Source organism: Carassius auratus, unplaced genomic scaffold (assembly GCF_003368295.1).
Source record: "Carassius auratus strain Wakin unplaced genomic scaffold, ASM336829v1 scaf_tig00216410, whole genome shotgun sequence".
Lineage (NCBI taxonomy): Eukaryota > Metazoa > Chordata > Actinopteri > Cypriniformes > Cyprinidae > Carassius > Carassius auratus.
In genome coordinates this window covers 36,628-55,848 of record NW_020528557.1, presented here as the reverse complement: position 1 = coordinate 55,848, position 19,221 = coordinate 36,628, and the positions used below count along the sequence as shown (strand labels likewise).

General features: G+C 37.3%; 1 protein-coding gene across 3 annotated transcripts; it reads right to left on the bottom strand.

Annotated features, from left to right (window-relative positions):
- Positions 1–4,015: 4,015 nt before the first annotated feature.
- LOC113098074 (bcl-2-like protein 13) lies at positions 4,016–17,421 on the bottom strand. 3 transcript variants are annotated; one of them, XM_026263058.1, is made up of 8 exons: positions 17,095–17,421; positions 16,451–16,658; positions 16,127–16,308; positions 13,751–13,852; positions 13,495–13,651; positions 13,134–13,206; positions 12,887–13,015; positions 4,016–6,714 (listed from the first exon to the last, which is right to left on the bottom strand). In XM_026263058.1, exons 3-8 carry the CDS (start codon positions 16,248–16,250, stop codon positions 5,893–5,895), a joined length of 1,407 nt encoding a protein of 468 aa, XP_026118843.1. In that variant the 5' UTR covers positions 16,251–16,308; positions 16,451–16,658; positions 17,095–17,421; the 3' UTR covers positions 4,016–5,892. The 3 variants fall into 3 exon arrangements, with proteins under 3 accessions (XP_026118843.1, XP_026118844.1, XP_026118842.1); XM_026263059.1 differs by lacking the exon at positions 16,451–16,658 and having other exon boundaries at positions 17,148–17,421; XM_026263057.1 differs by lacking the exon at positions 16,451–16,658 and having other exon boundaries at positions 17,095–17,418.
- Between the last annotated feature and the right edge of the window lie 1,800 nt (positions 17,422–19,221).

Genomic DNA, 19,221 nt, shown 5'->3' with positions numbered 1-19,221 from the left:
GTCAAGATTTAAAACCTAATTTTCATTTCAGTAGTATATTTGTTTATGACAGACGCTGTTAGATTCTGATCCTACTACAAGGCTATCTGCATCTGTGTTGTGTCGGCATGATGTACTGTGCAAGGAGAGGGCCGGCAAACTGGTTGCACAACTTCTCCAATTAAATGTGGAGAAGTTCAGAACAGCTATGCTGGAACGGTGAGGAGAACTGGGTATAGAAAATCACTCCGCTGTATTTCAGCTGTATTTACTCAGTGCAACTTATAACATCCAAGTGAAAGAAATAAAACCAACATGTCAGGGAAAAAAGGATCACCCCCTTCTAAAAAGGACTTGTAAACTATCAGATTTACTCAGATCACCTTCTCAGTGGCACACAAAGCCATCTGACTTTGAACTGTGATCAGTTGTAGTCATTTTGATTAGCTCAGCTCAGCATGAAAAGAGTTTTCCTGGAGCATTTTTGTAAGTCATTGGTAGTGCAACTAACGCGAACAATCAACTATGGGTGGCAAGGCACTATCAAAAGATAAAATTGGTGGACAGGCACAAGTCAGGAGATGGTTACAAAAAAAATTAAAAGGATTTATCAGTGCCTAGAAGCACAGTGAATCTATTATTAAGAATTGCAAGGCATTCGGTACAGCATAGACCCTCCCTGGATCAGGACGTCTCTCCAAACTGGATGAAAGAGTCAGGAGGAAACTGGTCCGAGTGGTGACCAAGAGACCTTTACAGCAACTCTGAAGCAGTTGCAGGAATTTATCAGAGTGTGGTCATTGTGTGCATGTGACAACAATATCACAAATCTACAGGTGAAACTTCAGGTCCTCTTTTTGACTTAACCCTGAACACCACCATTGCACTTAGTTTTCTTTGTGGCATGAATCGGTGCATATTTAAAGTTTATGGCACATTTATCTTGTCAAATAAAAAGGTAATGTTTTCATATGGACAATAAAGGGGTGATTCTAGCAGATAAATTTCCTTGTACACTGATTCTCAAACAAAGGACCTCAGCAAACTTCTAGGAGACTTTTGTACATTATCTAGAACAGAGGCCTTGGAATAACTGTGAGTCTGAACGCAAAAGTTTACTGCTCTGCTTCATCTTTCACAGTGCAGGTGCTGTAATGGAATCAGCTTTTCCTCAGTATTCCTTATCTTGCGCGTGCAGTCAAACAGAAGGGGAACTCCGTTTCCAAAAACCCCTCTCTCCTAAAGTGAAGCTCAGTTAAAAGAACAAGTATAAAGTCGCGTGTTCACATATTAAATTGAGTCTTTAAAATCGGTTCATCTTTACCTTCTGAGTCATTCTCGGCTATTGCTACGTTTAGAAAGGTCGCAAATATTTTTAAGCCTTTACACTTTTAGTAAACAGCGAGAATAACAATGTGGGTTTCTAGCATAGACAGTAAAAGAAACGCTTTCGCGTTTCCTTAGTCTTTGGCCACGCCTTCCTTTGTGCAGCCGTGTCATCTGACGCGCGGGAGCGTCGCAGAGCATTTGTGTGTGTTTTTTTTACTGGGTTACAAAGCTTCACTTTTACATGATGTTTTGACTTGAAGTTTAAGTAAGTAACGACTGTTTGTCATTTTACTGTAAAGTACAGTCGACACGTATATAGACAGGTTTTTAAACATTTGCTTCAAAGGAGAATAAATAACGTTAACTGGTATTTTTGCTAACGTTAGATCGTAGACTCGTAGCAAGTGTTTTATACTTTCTGTGGATAGTTACGACAGTGCTGTGTTTTTAAATATAAACATTCATATTCTGTTTACTGTTATATTTAACAAGATCGACTTAAGTTCCACGCTTTCTTCAGTTTGACTCAAGTTCCCTGTAAGTTAATGTAAATTTCCAGAAGTGCTCTGTAACGTTATATATGCTGGTATTTTTTATTTTAACTGAATCACCGTAATCACTGAGCAAGTGTCATTTGTGTTGTCCCTAGAAATTAATTTGGACTAACGTTACAGTGGAATATTTCTTTGTTTTCATCTGAGAATCGTTGTTTTTATTTTTTTACAACTGATTTCTGTTTTGCTTAAACTGGGGGAATGAGCCAAACGCGCTTTAAACGGCTCTTGTAAACGCCATTAAAACGTGTATAAAATCTACCGCAATCCTCAATGATCACCGAATGTTAGCTAGCCACTAATAAACAGTTAATATTATAAGCTGCTAGCTAGTTAGCTGGTTTTAGCTGGGATATTTCATGATGTTATTATTTAAGCCGACCGTCCCAACCTTGTTTATAGCATAGATATTATTTTATATACAGCTATAATACATTTATTTATTTATATATATATATATATATATATATATATATATTATAAATAACATACAGCTATGGTGTTCCTGTATGTTAGATTAAACAGTGGAGCATGGCGTTAGCTACGATGATGGCATGGGTTCGATTCCCACTGAATGCATAATCTGATAAAATGCATACCTGGAATACAGTGCAAATAGCTTTGGATTAAGAGTCTGCAAAATTCATAAATTTATACGACACCCTAACATAAAACTGTATGCATGTTATGCATCAGGCCATGCATAGTCTTGTAAATAATCTGAACAAGGGCATTCAAAACAGTTGCAGTGACTCGTGTTTGATCATAATTAAACGAAGTGCTTTTGTGTTTTTCTTGAACTGCAGAGCAGCTTGTTTGAGGCATTGTACGGGTTTGTGCAATGGACTCCAACAGAAACTTTGACAACTTTCCAGACACTTCCCTGGTGCTCCTTTCCTTCCTTAAGCAAAAAGGCTGCCAAAATAGCAAGCTTAAAAGAGAGCTTGATGATCTTGATGAACAGCTAAAGCTGCCTACAAATCACAATTACATTGAGGGTGATGGGGAGTTACAAACCGATGGACATAATGTCTCATTCAACTACAGAGAATTATTACATGAACTTCAGGATCAAGTTCAGCCTCAAGTACCAGGTATATTAGACACTGCAAAAAATGTTCTGACAATTTTGGATGCCTAATTATTAGTTGTATTAAAAGTACTATATTTTTGCCATTGTCTGTGTCTGTTAACACTGCTAATGTATCTTTCCTTCTCAGTCAATGCTGAAGAGGCTCAGGCAGCAAGGGAAATGGCTGCAGAGTTGATCAGAATTGCAGACCTGCTTGAGCACAGAGTACTGTCCCAAGCTGCTGACAGTTTGACCAAGAAACTGTACAGATCTCAGGAGCAGGTGAGACTAATTACTGTACTGCACTAATAAATTTAAACTAATCGTTGCTCTTTAAACCTGGAAACACCATTTCTCAATATTCCTTAAACGTTTGCAGTTGTGGGGCAGACATCTGTCTGATGGAGTGGAAGCCTTACTTCGCCAGGTGGCAGGTGCCACAGAGTTTAAGAAGGAACTTGTGGAGATGGCCTTCACTTTTGTGCTTATGAAGAGTGTTTGTGAGCATGTGCCTGAATTTTTGTTTGGTCTTTATGGCACAGTGGTACAGTATTTCTTACCAAACAGATCCCACTGATGAGCTCTGTATTTCAGTTCTACATTTATGAAATATAGAGTGTGAATATGTGTATAAATAACTGATATAGATTTGATACATTATTTTGCCTTAAAAGACAAATGCATATGCTTCATTTAAAGTGATTGTTGAGACTGAAACCTTAGCAGTACCTTATGGACTATATTTTTTTATTTTTATGAAAATGCTTCCTTTTTTGTTTATTCCCTTGTAATAGGATCTGAAACAATTGATATACTTCGTTGTTGATGTTTCGGCATTGTAGCCATTAAGTTTTATGGTCTTTCTTAAACTGCCATGGAAAAATAATATCCTGGTTAAACAGGAAATTGTACATTAACCCATATTTAAAATAAAATAAAATGTATTCTCTTCTCTGATAACTTTGCTTCGATTTCCTTCAAAAAAAAAGCATTGTTTATAAGGGATATCACATGATCATTTGTCCCTTTTATGTGCAACAAAGCTGACTCATATCATTACAAATAGAGGAAGCAAACTTAATTTTGGTCTTCCAGTTTGCATGTCGTCTTTATTTTTAAGCAATGTTATGATGATGATAAAATTCATGCTTAAATCAGGACACAAATCACCAGGTTCATCCTTGATGGAATACAGTTTTATTTCACAGCTTTTGTCCATCTATTGACATGAAGAAGAAAAAAAGAAACTTGCTTGCAAAAGCAAAAAGAAAAAAAAAATCACTTTTCACACTCTGATGTTGCAAACTACTGACAAAGCAGGTGGATCCTGCCAGTACATATGACTTCTGCTTTTGTTGTTTTTGAGCAAGGTCTCTTTTGGATAGGCACACAACAGGGAAAAGAGGGTGACAAGGCTGTGCTGTGCAGGCCTTTTTACCTTTCAAAGACAAACAGCAGCACAAGGTACAGACAATGTGTGAATCAGAGGCAGAAGACAGAAAATACTTTATGTGATAAGCCAAAGAAAATCAATAAAGGCCCGATGACTGGCCAAGAAGACATTTAAGAGACTTTCTGGTCCCACAACCCTGAAGTCAGCATTTGATTTGAGCAACAGACAGCAAATCACTTTTTACTCCAGAACTACAAAATCCATTTGGATGTTTCTGAATCATGGTGGATTAAGATTAAACAATAAGTTCTAAGGTTTAATCATTTTTATTTCAGTATTTCACAAGATTTTATTGAAATTGCTTTTGACCCAGAATAAGGAACATTTAACTACAAAATAGACGCTTAGAAACATTAGAAAACTAAATGACTTTTCATCTTGCATTATCTCCCACTTCCTGACATTGAGATAAATTTAGTCAATGGTGCCATGGCAACATCGACTCTGCTGGTGTAGTATTTTCACGAGTGCTAAACAAACCTTTTTTTGTACGTTAAACATTCACATTATAGTGAATTGCTGTACATTAAGAAATGCTATACAATCCTATAAACAAAACATATCAGCCATAGTGGAGGGGTTTCCCAGTTGAGGCTGTGACCTAGGCTTCTACTTTTAGTTTCTAGAAGGGGGAATTCAAACAAAGAATTCTTGCAAGCCTAATCAGGCCTAATTTATTCAAAATATACACTAAATATGGTTAATATGAATGTCTGGATGAATCAAGGATGTGCAGAGACTTTGCTTTTGGTTGTTGCGAGTAATTTTGTAGAAGTACTGACATATTCTGTGAGAATATCAGTCACATAATCCATCTGAAGGGCACAGCCCATAAAGTTTTGCTCTTTAATATTTCATTTCTGATAAGCTAGAATCATAATCATGCACTCACACAAGCTTGTGTTTTAAAATCAAACTATTTTATTAAATCAAATATTTCTATGTGAGAATAAACCTGATTCAGCTGAAGGTAATTTTTGTTAGTGAAGCATAAGTCTTGGGAACCTAGGTCACAGCCTAGTGAACAGATGGCTACCATGTTCACTAAAGGCCAAATCACACCGCACAGACAAACGCCAACAAACAAGTTAGTCGTTGGATTTAGAATTTTATGTAAAATAACTCATGTTTACACTCCCCTAACAGACTCTGACAAACACTGATTGTGAAAACAAACCCTGACCAATGGCAACAGATGCTGACAGGGGTAACACAATGATCAGACAAAACCCAACAAACGTGTTTGTAGGCGTCTGTCTATGCTTTGTGAATTGTCCTTAATACAGCCAAAAGAAACCCGACTTTGCACCTGCAAGTTCCTCTCCAGACATAAAGATGGTTTAGAGAACTAAGCCAACAAATAAAAGCAATGAGAATAAAATAAAATGGTATGACACATAAGAGGAGTACTTTTCCCATAAAGTGCTGCTTGTGGCGGCACTGTGACCCACAGGGCTTCCATTAGGGCAAGAGATACAGAGAGGTCCTGGACAGTCACAGACTCTCTACTTCTTCTTGTAGGCCAGTGCTCCAAAAGCCAACACTGCAGCGATGGCCACCAGGGCAGCACCACCGTATAGCAGCACGGGGAGGTCAGAGGTCTCGGGCTGTGGCACCTCAGGTGGGGTCGAGACTGGGAGGTCGTGGGCCAGGGAAGAGGCCTTAAGGTCAACCTCTGGGCATATCTCCTGCTCCAGGATTGCTTGGACCCCTTCCGGTTCTAGATCCGGTGGGGGTGATGACCGTGGCTCCACAGGAGCTGGAACATGCTCAGGCACGGGAAACGAGGCAGTATCAGCATCAGGGGCGGCTGGGTGCTCTAGCTCTACTGAGACTGGAGGTGGAGGGATCTCCATCACGGTTGGTTCCACAATCGGCTCAGGCACTTCTTCTCGGAGAGCAGCGAGTTCGCTCTCACTGCCCAGCACGCTAAGTACGCTACTCTGCAGCTCCCCTTCCTCCACCGTCTCCCCACCTTCTTCAAGCAGTTCGGCATCTTCGCGCTCCACATGGACAATGTCAGAGTTCGAGGAGTTGTTCTCACTTTGCTCCTCAGCTAACGCCACTCCCTCGGCGCTGTCCAGACTCTTGGCATCTTCTGGGTCCATCATGCCAACCTGCGCCCAAGATTCGTGTCCTGTCAGAGACACAGGAAGACTCTCTGTCTGCCAAGAGGCTGGTCCACTGCTATCTTCAAGTGTCAGTAGTGAAGCAGGAGGGCTTAGCTGATCCGAGGTCTGTTCACCTGACAGGATGTAGATGTCGTTACTGTCCTCGGCTATGATCACGCCAGGGTCTTCAGCTTCATCCAGGCTGAACACAGTGCCCTGTAAATGTAAAGAGTGGTAATATTAATCAGTTGGTCCATTAATCATTTTTTATTCCAAACATATATTCTAATCTTTCTATTCTTCTTTAAATGAGAAATAACAAAAACAATACTTTTAAGAAATCTATTATTAAAACATGAATATTGCTCAATATTCCAATTAATGGTATGTTACATAGAACCTGAGTCATAAGAACACATCCTTATGATTCATTTTTAGAACTGTGGTAAGGCAATGTACGCATTTCCTTTTGTGATGACTAAATGTCTAATCCCTTTACCATTCTTTACCACTGGAACAAAAACATGCAGTATGTTTGTTTTTGTTTTTAACGGTCTGCATTTCCTTATATGGTAAATCTGACTGTCTGCAAATCATTCTTAATGTATAGTCATTACATTACCAAAATTCATATGCACAATTTTCATTTTCTTTTTAAAAATGCGCACTAGCATTCAAAGGACTGTTTTTTTATTTTTATTTTTTTTATAAATTAACATTTATTCATTAAGGATGCAATAAATTGATCAAAAGTATCAGAGTAAAGTCATTTATAATGTCACAAAAGATTTCGATTTCAAATAAATGCTTTTTTTTTCTATTCATCAAAGAATCTTGGTTTCTAAAAACATTTAAGCACCCGTTTTCAACATTGATAATAATATTAATGTGTCCTGAGTCCCAATTAAAATATAAGAATGATTTCTGAAGAATCATGAAGTAACAGGAAAATGTATATTTGTCATTACAGGAATAAATTACACTTTCATATATATTAAAATAGAAATTAGTTATTTTAATTTGTAACAATATTTTACAAATCTACTAATTAAATTTTTTGTTTTTTTGTATTTAATCAAATTCAGCTTTGATAAGTGTGTGTGTGTGTGTGTGTGTGTGTGTATACATATATAAAATATCTAAAAAAAAAATCACACCACCCCAAACTTTATATGGTAGTATAGCATGTTAAAATAAAACATATTCATTAAACACACACACCAACTTTCAAACAATAAAATCAATGGATTGTCTTTTTTTAGCACCTGTAATTTACCATGAAAGGCATCATTTGTAACGGATTTTCTTGTGCCACCCAGTGGAGTGTAAGAATAATACAGCTCTAATAATAAATTCTCTCTACTTCATGGTTGACTGAACAAAATCGACTTTAAAATGCAAAGCAGCAATGATAGACACTTATTAACCGAATATGAGGTTAGTTTATAGTAGCTGCATTTTAGTGTATTTCACTGATAAAATCTTTTATTCAGTTCTAGTTCTTGTGCAAAAACAGTTTTTTTTTTTTTTTAAAGACTACATAAACCGATAAAGCAAATCAACTTGAAAAGTGTTGTTTGGTTCTTCATTATCTCATATAACTTGAATGAAGCATATTCTTTAAAAACACAAAGACAGACCTGAGGGCAACATTCACAAAAGAAAATACTTAAAATGCTCAGCAGGAAGTGTGTTAATACACTCTCCACCTCTATTCACTTTACTGTTAGCCAGGGTTCCTCCTATCTAGAGTCATGTGTTTATCTTCTTCTGTCCTAGCAGTGATAGACACTGGATTCTGCATGTCTATCACTGCTAGGTCAAGCATGCAAAATGAGCCTATCTGAATTTGAACTAATTGTCTGTAAATACATCAGTTTTTGCTCATTTGCATTAAACAAACTTAATATATTGTGCCCCTTATAAGACACCATTCTGCTCCCTGTGCTTTTTATGGTCTTTTAGATTTCAGTAATCCACCACTGTGCACGTGCATCTATGTAATCCTGTCTCACATTAATGTTTTCAAAAACACATTAGACCCCAGCATCTGGATTAACATCTGATGGCCAACAGAGGACCATAAGCACACAACCAGTAGAATGTGACAGTGTCTCATACATATCATATATAGATAAACATCACGTGTAACTTAAAAGATAACTAAATAGTCATATGGCTTTAGAGAGATTACAAATAAACCAGTGGACCATATACACTTATACACAATATTCATAAATTAAAGACAGAAAAAAAAAAAAATTATCTGCATGGTCAACACAACAAACAAACAACAGGTTATGTCAGTAAAGACAAAAAAGGTCTGTTATGGAAGTTTTCATCAAGGCTGCATTTATGTTTAGAAACATTTCTTATTATTAAGGAGGAAATAAGTTCTACAAATATTTTTGTGGAAACAATAGATTTTCCAGGATTCTTTAATGAATAGAAAGCTCAAAAGAACAGCATTTATTTGAAATAGTATATCTTTACTGTCTTTCTGTCATAGATTTAATGCAAAAAAAAGCATTAATTAAAAAAAAAATCATAATAATTGTACCAGCTCCAAACCTTTGAATGGTAGTGTATAATGAGCTATAGCACCGCACATATTATACTTACAGGTGATCATTTTGAATGAAAAGGACACACAAAATAATATGAATAATAAGTAAAGACACCTACTTAAATGCTTGTGAAGCGACCACAGAAAAATAGATTGGGATGGATTGAGTTGACCTTAATAACTGCATTTGCTCTCAGAATTTTTACCTATTTTTAAGCTGATTAAATAAACCCAAGAAAAAAAAAGTAACAAAAACCCTATTTACATAGTCAAAATTGACGATACCTTTTTGCACCGTGGAGTAAGATGGAGGTTTCCAGCGATATTAGGCTTTCTTTCCTATCCAGAGACTGTCTAAAAGTGAAATTATGCTGAGAGGTGTGTTCTCTTAGGTGAGCCTTAGGTGCCAATACACCACTCCACCCAAAGTACATGTACCCACCCTCGCCTAAAGACAAAAACTCAAGCATACCTGCCAAACTCAAATGCTCTCGCTTTCATACAAGAGAGAAAAATTGAAGATACAGTGGTGCTGTCCTGGTGGCCAAAACCTAACTATTCTACTTTTAATATATTTCAAGAACAGCATTTAATCGAAATATAAATCTTTTTTAACATTATGTCTTTATACTTGAATAATTAAATGCATTCTTGCAACATAAATAAATAAATAAATCTCTTACTAATGCCAAACCTTTGAATGGTAATTTCCATAAATGTGAATGCTCAACATTATGAATCACAATCACCGCTGACAGTATATACTACTTTTGACACACTTGTAAGGCAGTTTCTATTGTTAAGGCATCCACTCCAAAGATAAACATATCTTGTCTGTTGAGGGGGCACCACACTGTATACTGTACCATTTGACTGTGAACGCTGAACTGTGTCTGCTGATAAGAAGGCCAGTTTACCCACTGCATCCTGCAGCCTACTGGAGGAAACTCACTGCATAAGACTGCTCATTCATTAATAAACAGAGCATTAGCCTTTCACAGACTTGACCAATAATGGGTTAACACCGGCCCCTTTAAAACAACTAAACATATACTAAAATGTAAGCAAGCAAATACTTAATATTGTTCAACTAAATCCAAACCAAAATTGGATACTAGGTGAAAGATTCCTCTGAATCTCCCATAGGATGTCATGCATACAGGTCACATCTCAACTAACAGTGCGAGTAGTTTGGAGGCAGTCAAACTGGGACAGCCTTGCTCCTGCCGAATCATAGGAGGATTTATCAAATTTATTTCTGTTCTTCATCTCTGGAGTGTGTGGGGGTGGTGTATGGCCTCTGTTTGTGTAATGAGCGCAGCACATCGCCTGTATAATGCAGTTACGTAAGAGACCCGGCCGAGCGATGTGCCGGGTGATGCGATCTGATGTGACTTGAGCTCCGCTCTCAGCACCTACTGATATTCAGACAGGAGCACACTGCTTTGGTTGCGGTTTGGCTGTACCATCACAACAGGAGTCAAATTACATCACATCATGCCATCTCAAGAATCTTTGCTGTGCCATGTGACACAGACACCCTGAAGGTCAACTCTGTTAGGTACAGAGCACACAGAGGGACGGGAACGGGATAAAGGGGTGGAGTAACCCACAAGACAAAATGTCCCACACGTCCCACACACTGGGTATCCGTTACCCCTTTGATGATTCATTAGACACTTTCCCTTGACCTACAGGAGTTACCATGATCAGAGCAGACAGCGTGATTCAGCGGGAACATGTCATTGACTTCTGCTGTATTTTAGTTTTCAAAATGGCTTCTTGCTGCTTTGCCCTGGGTTTTGCAGAATAGATACGCACAAAGTTCCCTTTCCATTTATGTCACTGGCTTTGGGTCTCATTCATGAAACTTTTTTCTGCATAAATTGCATATTAAAACCATTCATACACTATATTGATCCAGAAATTAAGAATGTTTTAGCAAACAATTTACTCAAATTCACTCTCATGTTCGACTAACAAGGCTTATTTTATTGTTTTGTAATACTATAACAAGTAACGATTATATTAATCTAAAAGCAGAATTGAGCAAATCACTCCAAATGCATTCACTTCTACACTAAAACAGGTTAAACATCAAATTAAATATTTACAGACTGGCCCATTTAATAGACCTTGTGAGAGTGTCCTTGTGTTTGCTTTTTTATTATCCATTTATAATTTTGTCCCCATGGCCATTACGTAATGGAGAGCAAGAAAGCAGTCAAACAGACCTAAATCGATAACATTTATTTTTTGCACAAATGGACCACAAGAGAATAATCTCATCTGATCCAGACATCTAGAAGCAAGCAGCTGTCCTACCTGCCTGTGTTCGGCTCCTAAGTGCGCACAACTCCGGCAGTGACCGCAAGGAAGTGAATGAGAGAGAGAGAAAGTATAGACAGGATAAAGGTTGCTGTCAGAGTAATGGGGCTGGAAGTGCTGAGCAGGAGGTCGGGTTTGTTTGCACACGGTCTCCTCCTCGTCAGACTCCTCCCAGCTGCATTCAAACTCTCACAGATGCTTATCCCGTATCATCTATGCCAAAGCTCTCGCTCCATCACTGGAATGTGGTCCTATACTGAGCGGCAGTAAAAAACAATGGTCTCCCCTCCTCCCTGTGTCAGAGTCAACGGCACTCTGATTAAATTAATCCTTCTGACTGGGTTCTTCAGCTTGCACACAGAATGCATGAACCGAGTCTTTCATATAGACAGCCCTCATTTGAGATACAGTTTGACCTAAATAGGGTGTTATAAACAAACAAGGCTTTCATCATGCTTTATGACATCATCTGACGGATGAAAAGAGCTTTTCTCATGAAACATTTGCATGAGGGTGTGATAGCCTTCCAAAATGAACAATCTTGAGTTTGAACTACCAAATTACATACAATTACATTTTGATAAGATGAAATGGCAATTAGAGTGCACATTATACAAAACATCAAGTTAGGTTTTTTTTTTTATTATGACCTGACCTCATGAAGTAGAAAAGAGCTGTACCATAAACAAATATGCTCATGATCACCACAGCTTGACATAAGCACCCTTAAGTTATCATTGTCCATGAAGGTGAAAGACTAAACAGTTATCTCATCCATCAAATAGCCACATAATGAGTTTAAAAATACTGTATGGATAACATAGTCCTTAACACTTTGAGCGAGAAATTTAAACAAAGCATCATTTGTCAATAAACAATTTGTTGGTAAAGTTATTTTAGCATTATCCATCAGGCAGCTGAGTTAGGTAATGTGTTAAAAACATGATCACAGCTCTGGCTCCCTCTCCTGACAGGAGTCTTGAAAAAAAACAATGAATGAATTTCTAACCAAACTTCACCTCTTTAGAGCAGTGGTTCTCCACCGGGGGCCTCAGCAAACCCCAAAGATGAATTATTAAAATTCCTATATTATCAACAATAGAATACATAAAATAATTTAAAATAATTTAACTTTAAATGCTAAAAAAAAGAAAATATTATCCTTTCCTCTCAAAAACTAGAGTTCGCCAGTGTTTGTTCATAAAAAGAGATTAAAAACAAACCACATTGTCAAAATTGTAGTAGAAATTCTAGGGCAGATATCTTGTCTACAGTTTTGTGTTGGACAATGGGGACCTTTTAGTTAAAAAGTTAAGAACCATTGCTTCAAGGACACGCAGTTAAACTCCTACTGTATTATTTGTTTCATAAGTTTTTAATAGGTTGCGCAGGCTTTAATTTATAATTTAGTGCTGTGCATTTGTTTTGTGAACTCACATAATGCACAGCTGCACCAGGAAAATAGAGATAGATGTGTAATTATAAGTCACTCACCCATCCTCCCTGCTGAATGATGAAGTCTGATTGCGATTCCTCAAGGTAACGCAAACCATAATGTAGCAGTGTTTCCAGTGGCTGCCCCTCACTCTGTAGGGCTTGTAATAATACTAAGGGTACCAACACCTAAACAGTGTAACACAGTATTAAAAAATGAAGGACAAACACATTCACAATTCAGTGCAAACATCCCAATGGCCTTCAGGGTGCTTTGTGTGCACCTATGTAGTGAGTCTTGGATTACCTTGCTCCATCCTCCTTGAGCATGAGAGGACACCTCCTCCACCGCTGCTCTGAAGTGCTCAAAGTTCATATCCCTGCACGAGAGGCACATACGTAATGAACATTTCTTTGCATTCATTCGAATTTGCTTCTTCTTCAGAAAAACATCAGCATAACATATGTTGAAAGCTTTCGTCAATATTTAAGTTATATGTCACGAATAGTCATTTGAACTAATTTAAGGCCAACTTATAATAACTGTGTGTGCAGGCTGTTTACACAATGCATTTTTCTAGCATAGACCTCTGCCAAGTACGTTGATAGATCTTTTTTCCCCAACTACTTAAGTTGTCCATGCATTCTCCCTGGACGTTTAAAAGGACCTGCTCAGAAGCGTGTGAGTGGCAGAAGACAGGTGTGTGTCCAGGTCCCGTGAGACGCGGTCCCCCAGCACTGCCAGGCTGTCTTCTATGGAGTTTTCTGGATTGGCTGGACTGAACACTGGGGATATGAGCTGATCAAAACCAGTCCTGGAAAAAGCTGAGCAAAAAAAAAGGAGGCAGATGGCTTTAAACTATGATCCAGATGTCAGATTCATTTTATCATGAAATTACAATGTAATAACAAAAAACATCTTACAGGCCGCAATTTCCTCTTCCAGCTGCTTCATTTCATTCTCAATCTGTTTCTTCAGGCTGCTATTCCGCTCTCTTTCCACTTCCTGTGTAGAATGGCTCTCTCCTGCTCAAAATCATAAAATATCTATTTATCACCAAAAAAAAAAAAAAAAACACTGTGCCCTCAGAAATGCAGATCCTTCATAACTGTTATAAATAATTATAATCACTCTTATTTTAATGTTATCATTTACCTGGTTAAGTGTGACCGAAATTCCTTTTACCCATTTAGTTCTTTATTTTATTTTTAAGGAAAGAAGAGTTTACTGACTATTCATTTGTAAATCTATACAAAATATTAAGATACAAATTACAGATGGAATCCGAGGCTCTTTTTTTTTTAATTCAAACATTGGGTGTAAACAAAATGTGTTATTACATTTTCACCAGCTCCTTAAATATTTAATACTGAATTGAATATTTCAATCTTTATTATTTGAATTTGATGCAAATATATTAAGCCAAAACTAGTCAGAAAACTCCAGCTATTAAAATCCTCAGCTGAATAATTTTCTACATGACTGAAGAAGCAGAAAAAGGTGAAGTGGAAAAGAAACTAAAGGTGAAACTGACTGGACTCAAACCTAGATGCACTTATTTGATCTAAATACTAAGTGACTTGAATAACCCTAAAACAACTCAATAGATATATTTATTATCAAACTCATCATTTTTGGACAATGTCACACCATACCATGTGCTCCATATAATATATGTAGGCCTAAATACTAGCAAAAACAAAATTAAGCCTATGTCCATTTTCCCCCAAAAAAGTATCATGTGTCCAGGTTTTTTTTTATTATGCCACTTTTACTAGATTATATTCCAAATACATTATTAGAAACAATACTGTAATATAGTGGCTGTAATACAATTGGCATTTCTGTGGTGCTTTAAACCATTGCGTGGCTACTCATTCATACACTGGTGAATTATTTAGTGTTAGTACAGGCCCAGGCTTTCAGGTCTCTTAACCACAAAGACCCAGTGAATGACTACAGGAAAAGAGAAAGAAACTGATTTTGGGTTTATAAAATGACTATGAAGCACACAATAAAACCTTTTACAAAATTAAGTTGATGGGAGCTCACACTGACTTTTCCCAGGCCAGGTCTTTGGTCAGTTTTGTTCAGGCTGAGCTTTACTCTGAACAGTGGCATGTGAACAAGCCAACGCTGATCGCACATGACAGTCTGTCAGAGTGCAGAGCGGGTCGAGTGGAAAGAGGGATCAGAAGCTACTTTCAAAGCTGACTGAATGAAAACCAGTGCAGGACACAGGACATTCCTCATTGAACCGCTGATATGCCCAAGGCTCCAAAATCTCCGACAGGCAGCTTAAGCCCATAGCCCCATACCATCCTCAGTGTTAAAGTCAACCAGGCTAACTGTCAAACTGTCAATGACAAACTCTATGTGTGCTTTCGCTTCTGAATTACACAAGGCCTAAACAGAACAATGTAAAAGTCAATAGTCAATATTCACGAGAATCCGCCTCCTCTAAACAAACTGCCATGAACTCGGCAATTGGTCAAAAGACATCTAAATGATACCAACAGGACCAAATTTGCCAACCGTATATGGACTGCAACATAATTACAGACAACACATGCAATTTCTGAAGGATTTGTTAATGCATTACTTGCAATACCTACAGACGTTTTTCAATCAAATTACACTAGTTACGACACTCTGTATATAGCACTTTGAGTTATAGTCAATGTTCAAGGGCAAAATGGAGATCCCTGGAGCAGGAATGTGACCTCAGCAACTCTGGTCAAACCTTACTAGAACTGTAACTGTGCTGTTAGCAAGCCAGACTCTCAGCAAAACAGAAAAACAGATTTTCCTAAGAAATAGAAGGGAATGAACCTGGTGTCCTCGGTGTTTCCTATTCTTTCTGACAACATAGCACTTGAATGCATTATGATTATGATGATAATTAAGAAATTCCCAATAGCATGTAAAGGCAGCGTTTGTTCACTGTGGTATGTACATGACTTTTGTGGGAATGCAACTCATTAATTCACAAGTCTATTTGAAAGATTCTTTGTCTTTTTGTTCAAACAAGTTACAACGGAATATTTTTATTATTTGCACCATTACTTCTAGAGGAATTTTGTACTGCAAAAAGCGGTAGACTTTTTTTCCATGTATGTACATGCAAAATGTGATTACGTGGCGACTTACACTACAAAATACAACTGCTGTATGTTTTCTTGCATGGTTGAGATAAGCATACCATTGAAAGTTTTGGCATTGTTTTGAGATTAAATTAAACTCCTTATGATTCTTGCCAGGCAGGGAGTTTGTACTGATTTATGGATGTGAATTCTTACCCTCCGCTGTCTCTGAGGGTCTTGATCTTGATGGCGGGGGCAGGTTAAGGTAGCTGAGGATGACATACTTGGTCTCATAGTGAAATCCTTCAGGCACTGTGGTGGAGGAGCCAGAGGCAGCCATTGAAGAGAAACGTCAGCCTCTCAGGACATGCACGACCAAATGACGGTGTTCACAAGCCCTAGAACAGACAAACAATTTATAAGTTAATTGTATAATTTGGGGAACTTCTGGCATCTGTTCCACTAAGACAAACAAAAGCTTTTTTTGGTTAAGTATGTAAACACAAACTGATGTTATAACCTTAAGACAATGACTTTCACCTGTGGTGAACAAAGATGGTAGGCTGAACGTTAGTGACTGACAGCTTCAGTCACCATTCACATTTATTGCAACCTTTTTTTCCATACAATGAAAGCGATTGAGGTTGTCATTCAGCAAAACATTCCCAGTATAGGTAACTGGTGACATTCATTTTATAGGGGTGATCTGTTTCATGACAAATCAGCAGCTCGCGTGTAAGCTGTCAGTCTGAAACAGAAATACAGATGTAACTAAAACGGTTACATAAGATTATCTCACAAATCCCTTGACTGGTATGTGAATTCTTTCCATGCATGCGACACTACAAGACACACAACTTGAAAGTTGCTCATGTTTGCCTCTTGACCACTTCAAACCTGGACAGTTCCTGTAACACCACAACACACATTTCTGCTGCAAATGTCCCGACAGAGACGGGAGATATTTGCATTAACGAAGTCCGCCACAATGAATAGAACACGGTGTACAATGTAGCGCACGCGGACACCCACTGAACCTCTCTGCGTGCTCGCCACACCTACTCGCATGCCCGAGCAGCCAGCTAGCGGCTAAAGTTTAAACATAACCTGTTAGTGTCACTCATAACATAACATGCTATCCATTTAACGTGAACATGCTGCGTCTTAACCAGAATGTGTCGTACCTCTGCGCCAGTGATAATTTTGTTCGCTCAGAGGGTCTGACAAATGTGCTCACCCGGTTTCTTTCACAGTTAACTAACTACAAACTGCTTTGCCTGTGGGATGGCTAACAGTTTAGACGTGCGCGTGCGTCATGCCCATGTTGCGCGTGTGCGGGAGGACGAAGTCTGGCTCTCAGCTCCGCCTTGATTGTATTCCTGCTCCTATGACGCGGGACGTGGAAACTAGAAGGTAAAGGTTAGAGTGGGGAACAGAACGGAGTCTTATTCAGCACCCGTTCCATTTTAGCAAAACGTATTTTCGTTTAAGTTCAGTTCCGTAAACAGTTCTAGAACGCGCAAGAATGATTCACATGTGTCGGACTCGGCTCTTTTTAGTGAATCACGCATCGCCTTTAGTTCGATTCAAGAACAAATGACTCTTATGAATCTGTTCTTCTCGAATCAACACACGTCCGAGCGGTTATTGCTTTTTTGAAACTTACTTATTTTTTTTTTTGTAAACTATTAAAAATGACTTCCTACCATTTTTTAAGAGAACGTGGAAATATACACAATATCGTTTTGACAACAATAAAAAAAAATGTGATTTTTTTTTATGTCATTGCATTGGTTGGAGCATAAAAAAACAAATGTAGTAAAAAAAAAAAACATTTTTGAAAAAAATATATTTTATTTATTCACAAATCAGTTTTTAGGTTTCAGACTATTTTTAACCAAACTTTGGACAAAGATGACTTTCAGCTATTTTATGAAAGATTTGATATACTATTTTACTTGTAATATGTGTAAATTGATATCCCCGTGCATCTGCATATTAATGTGCTCTTAAGGGCAAACCAAACCATAATGACAAAATAACTGAAATCATGGGAGTAGACTTGGCAACATTTTAATAAGAATATTTTATAGGAATATTGATCTATAATTTATTTCCCTAATGACTTGTTGTGTCTCCCCAAATTGCCTGATTAACATTCCGTTGGTCCTGTTGTATGAAAAGTTTCGTAACAAAAAAGTCATATTCTGATTTGAAACTCTGTAACCTTTTTCTGAAATGTTTAAATTGAAATCATAATTGCAAAATATTATCATATTTGCCTAAAAGTGCTACATTTGGTGATTCTGTCAATATCAGTCATTTATAAAGACCAAGAAGGTGTTCTTATGGTCAAACATCTACACATTTGATATCCCTGAATGTGCTCTGTACTGGACATCCAGACATAAAACTGTGGCATGTGGTCTCAGAGAAATTCTCTAAAATATAATGTACTCTAAAGTGGACAAAAGTCTGCCTGGGTCCCAGGAGGACATGAGTTATACTGCAATCAGTGGTAGGCATATTTTATGAATGCACGCAACATGCAATGTTATCACATTTTTTGTTTCATATTTTTAAACTACTATGAAGTACTAATGTTGAACTGCACTCCCTGTAAAAAGTCATTAAAAGTCAGCCCAAGTACAACTTTTTGTTCTTTTGTAGATTTTAAAATATAATGGGTGTATTGAAGAATAAGAAATCATTGTTTTAAGTCAAAGGCTTTGCCTTATTGGCAAAAAACAAAACAATTTATTTAATAAAAACATCTGAGTCATATAAAAGCATATGAAATCTCATATGTGCCCCAGAAACAACCATAATGCAATCCAGGTGTGCACATGGCATTTAACTGTATTTGCTGCCCTCAAATGGTGCAAGACCTGAACATGTTTTTTCTAATGTTTTACTCAAAAGCAAACTGAAACACTTTTACATTCATGAAAATTAACCAGCATATCATGTTCACAAATACAAAATTAGACCATTCCATTTCAAAGAACATAAAAGTTAAATGGTTATATATTAGGTAAATATCTATACAAATATATATCATAATTAGATAACAATTTAAATGCAATAGTATACAATGTGATTATATATTATAAATCTTACGTTAGGGAATGTTTTATTTTTATAATACACATTTATGTACTGAAACAATATCCTTTGTTGAGGCGGAATACATTACCATTTTACCATTTACTATTTTCAAGCAATATTGTTAAAGTTTGAGAACAATGCTAAAATATGCATAAAAAGGCTATGGTCTTTACAAATTAAAAGAGTTTTCAAAATAAAAGTGT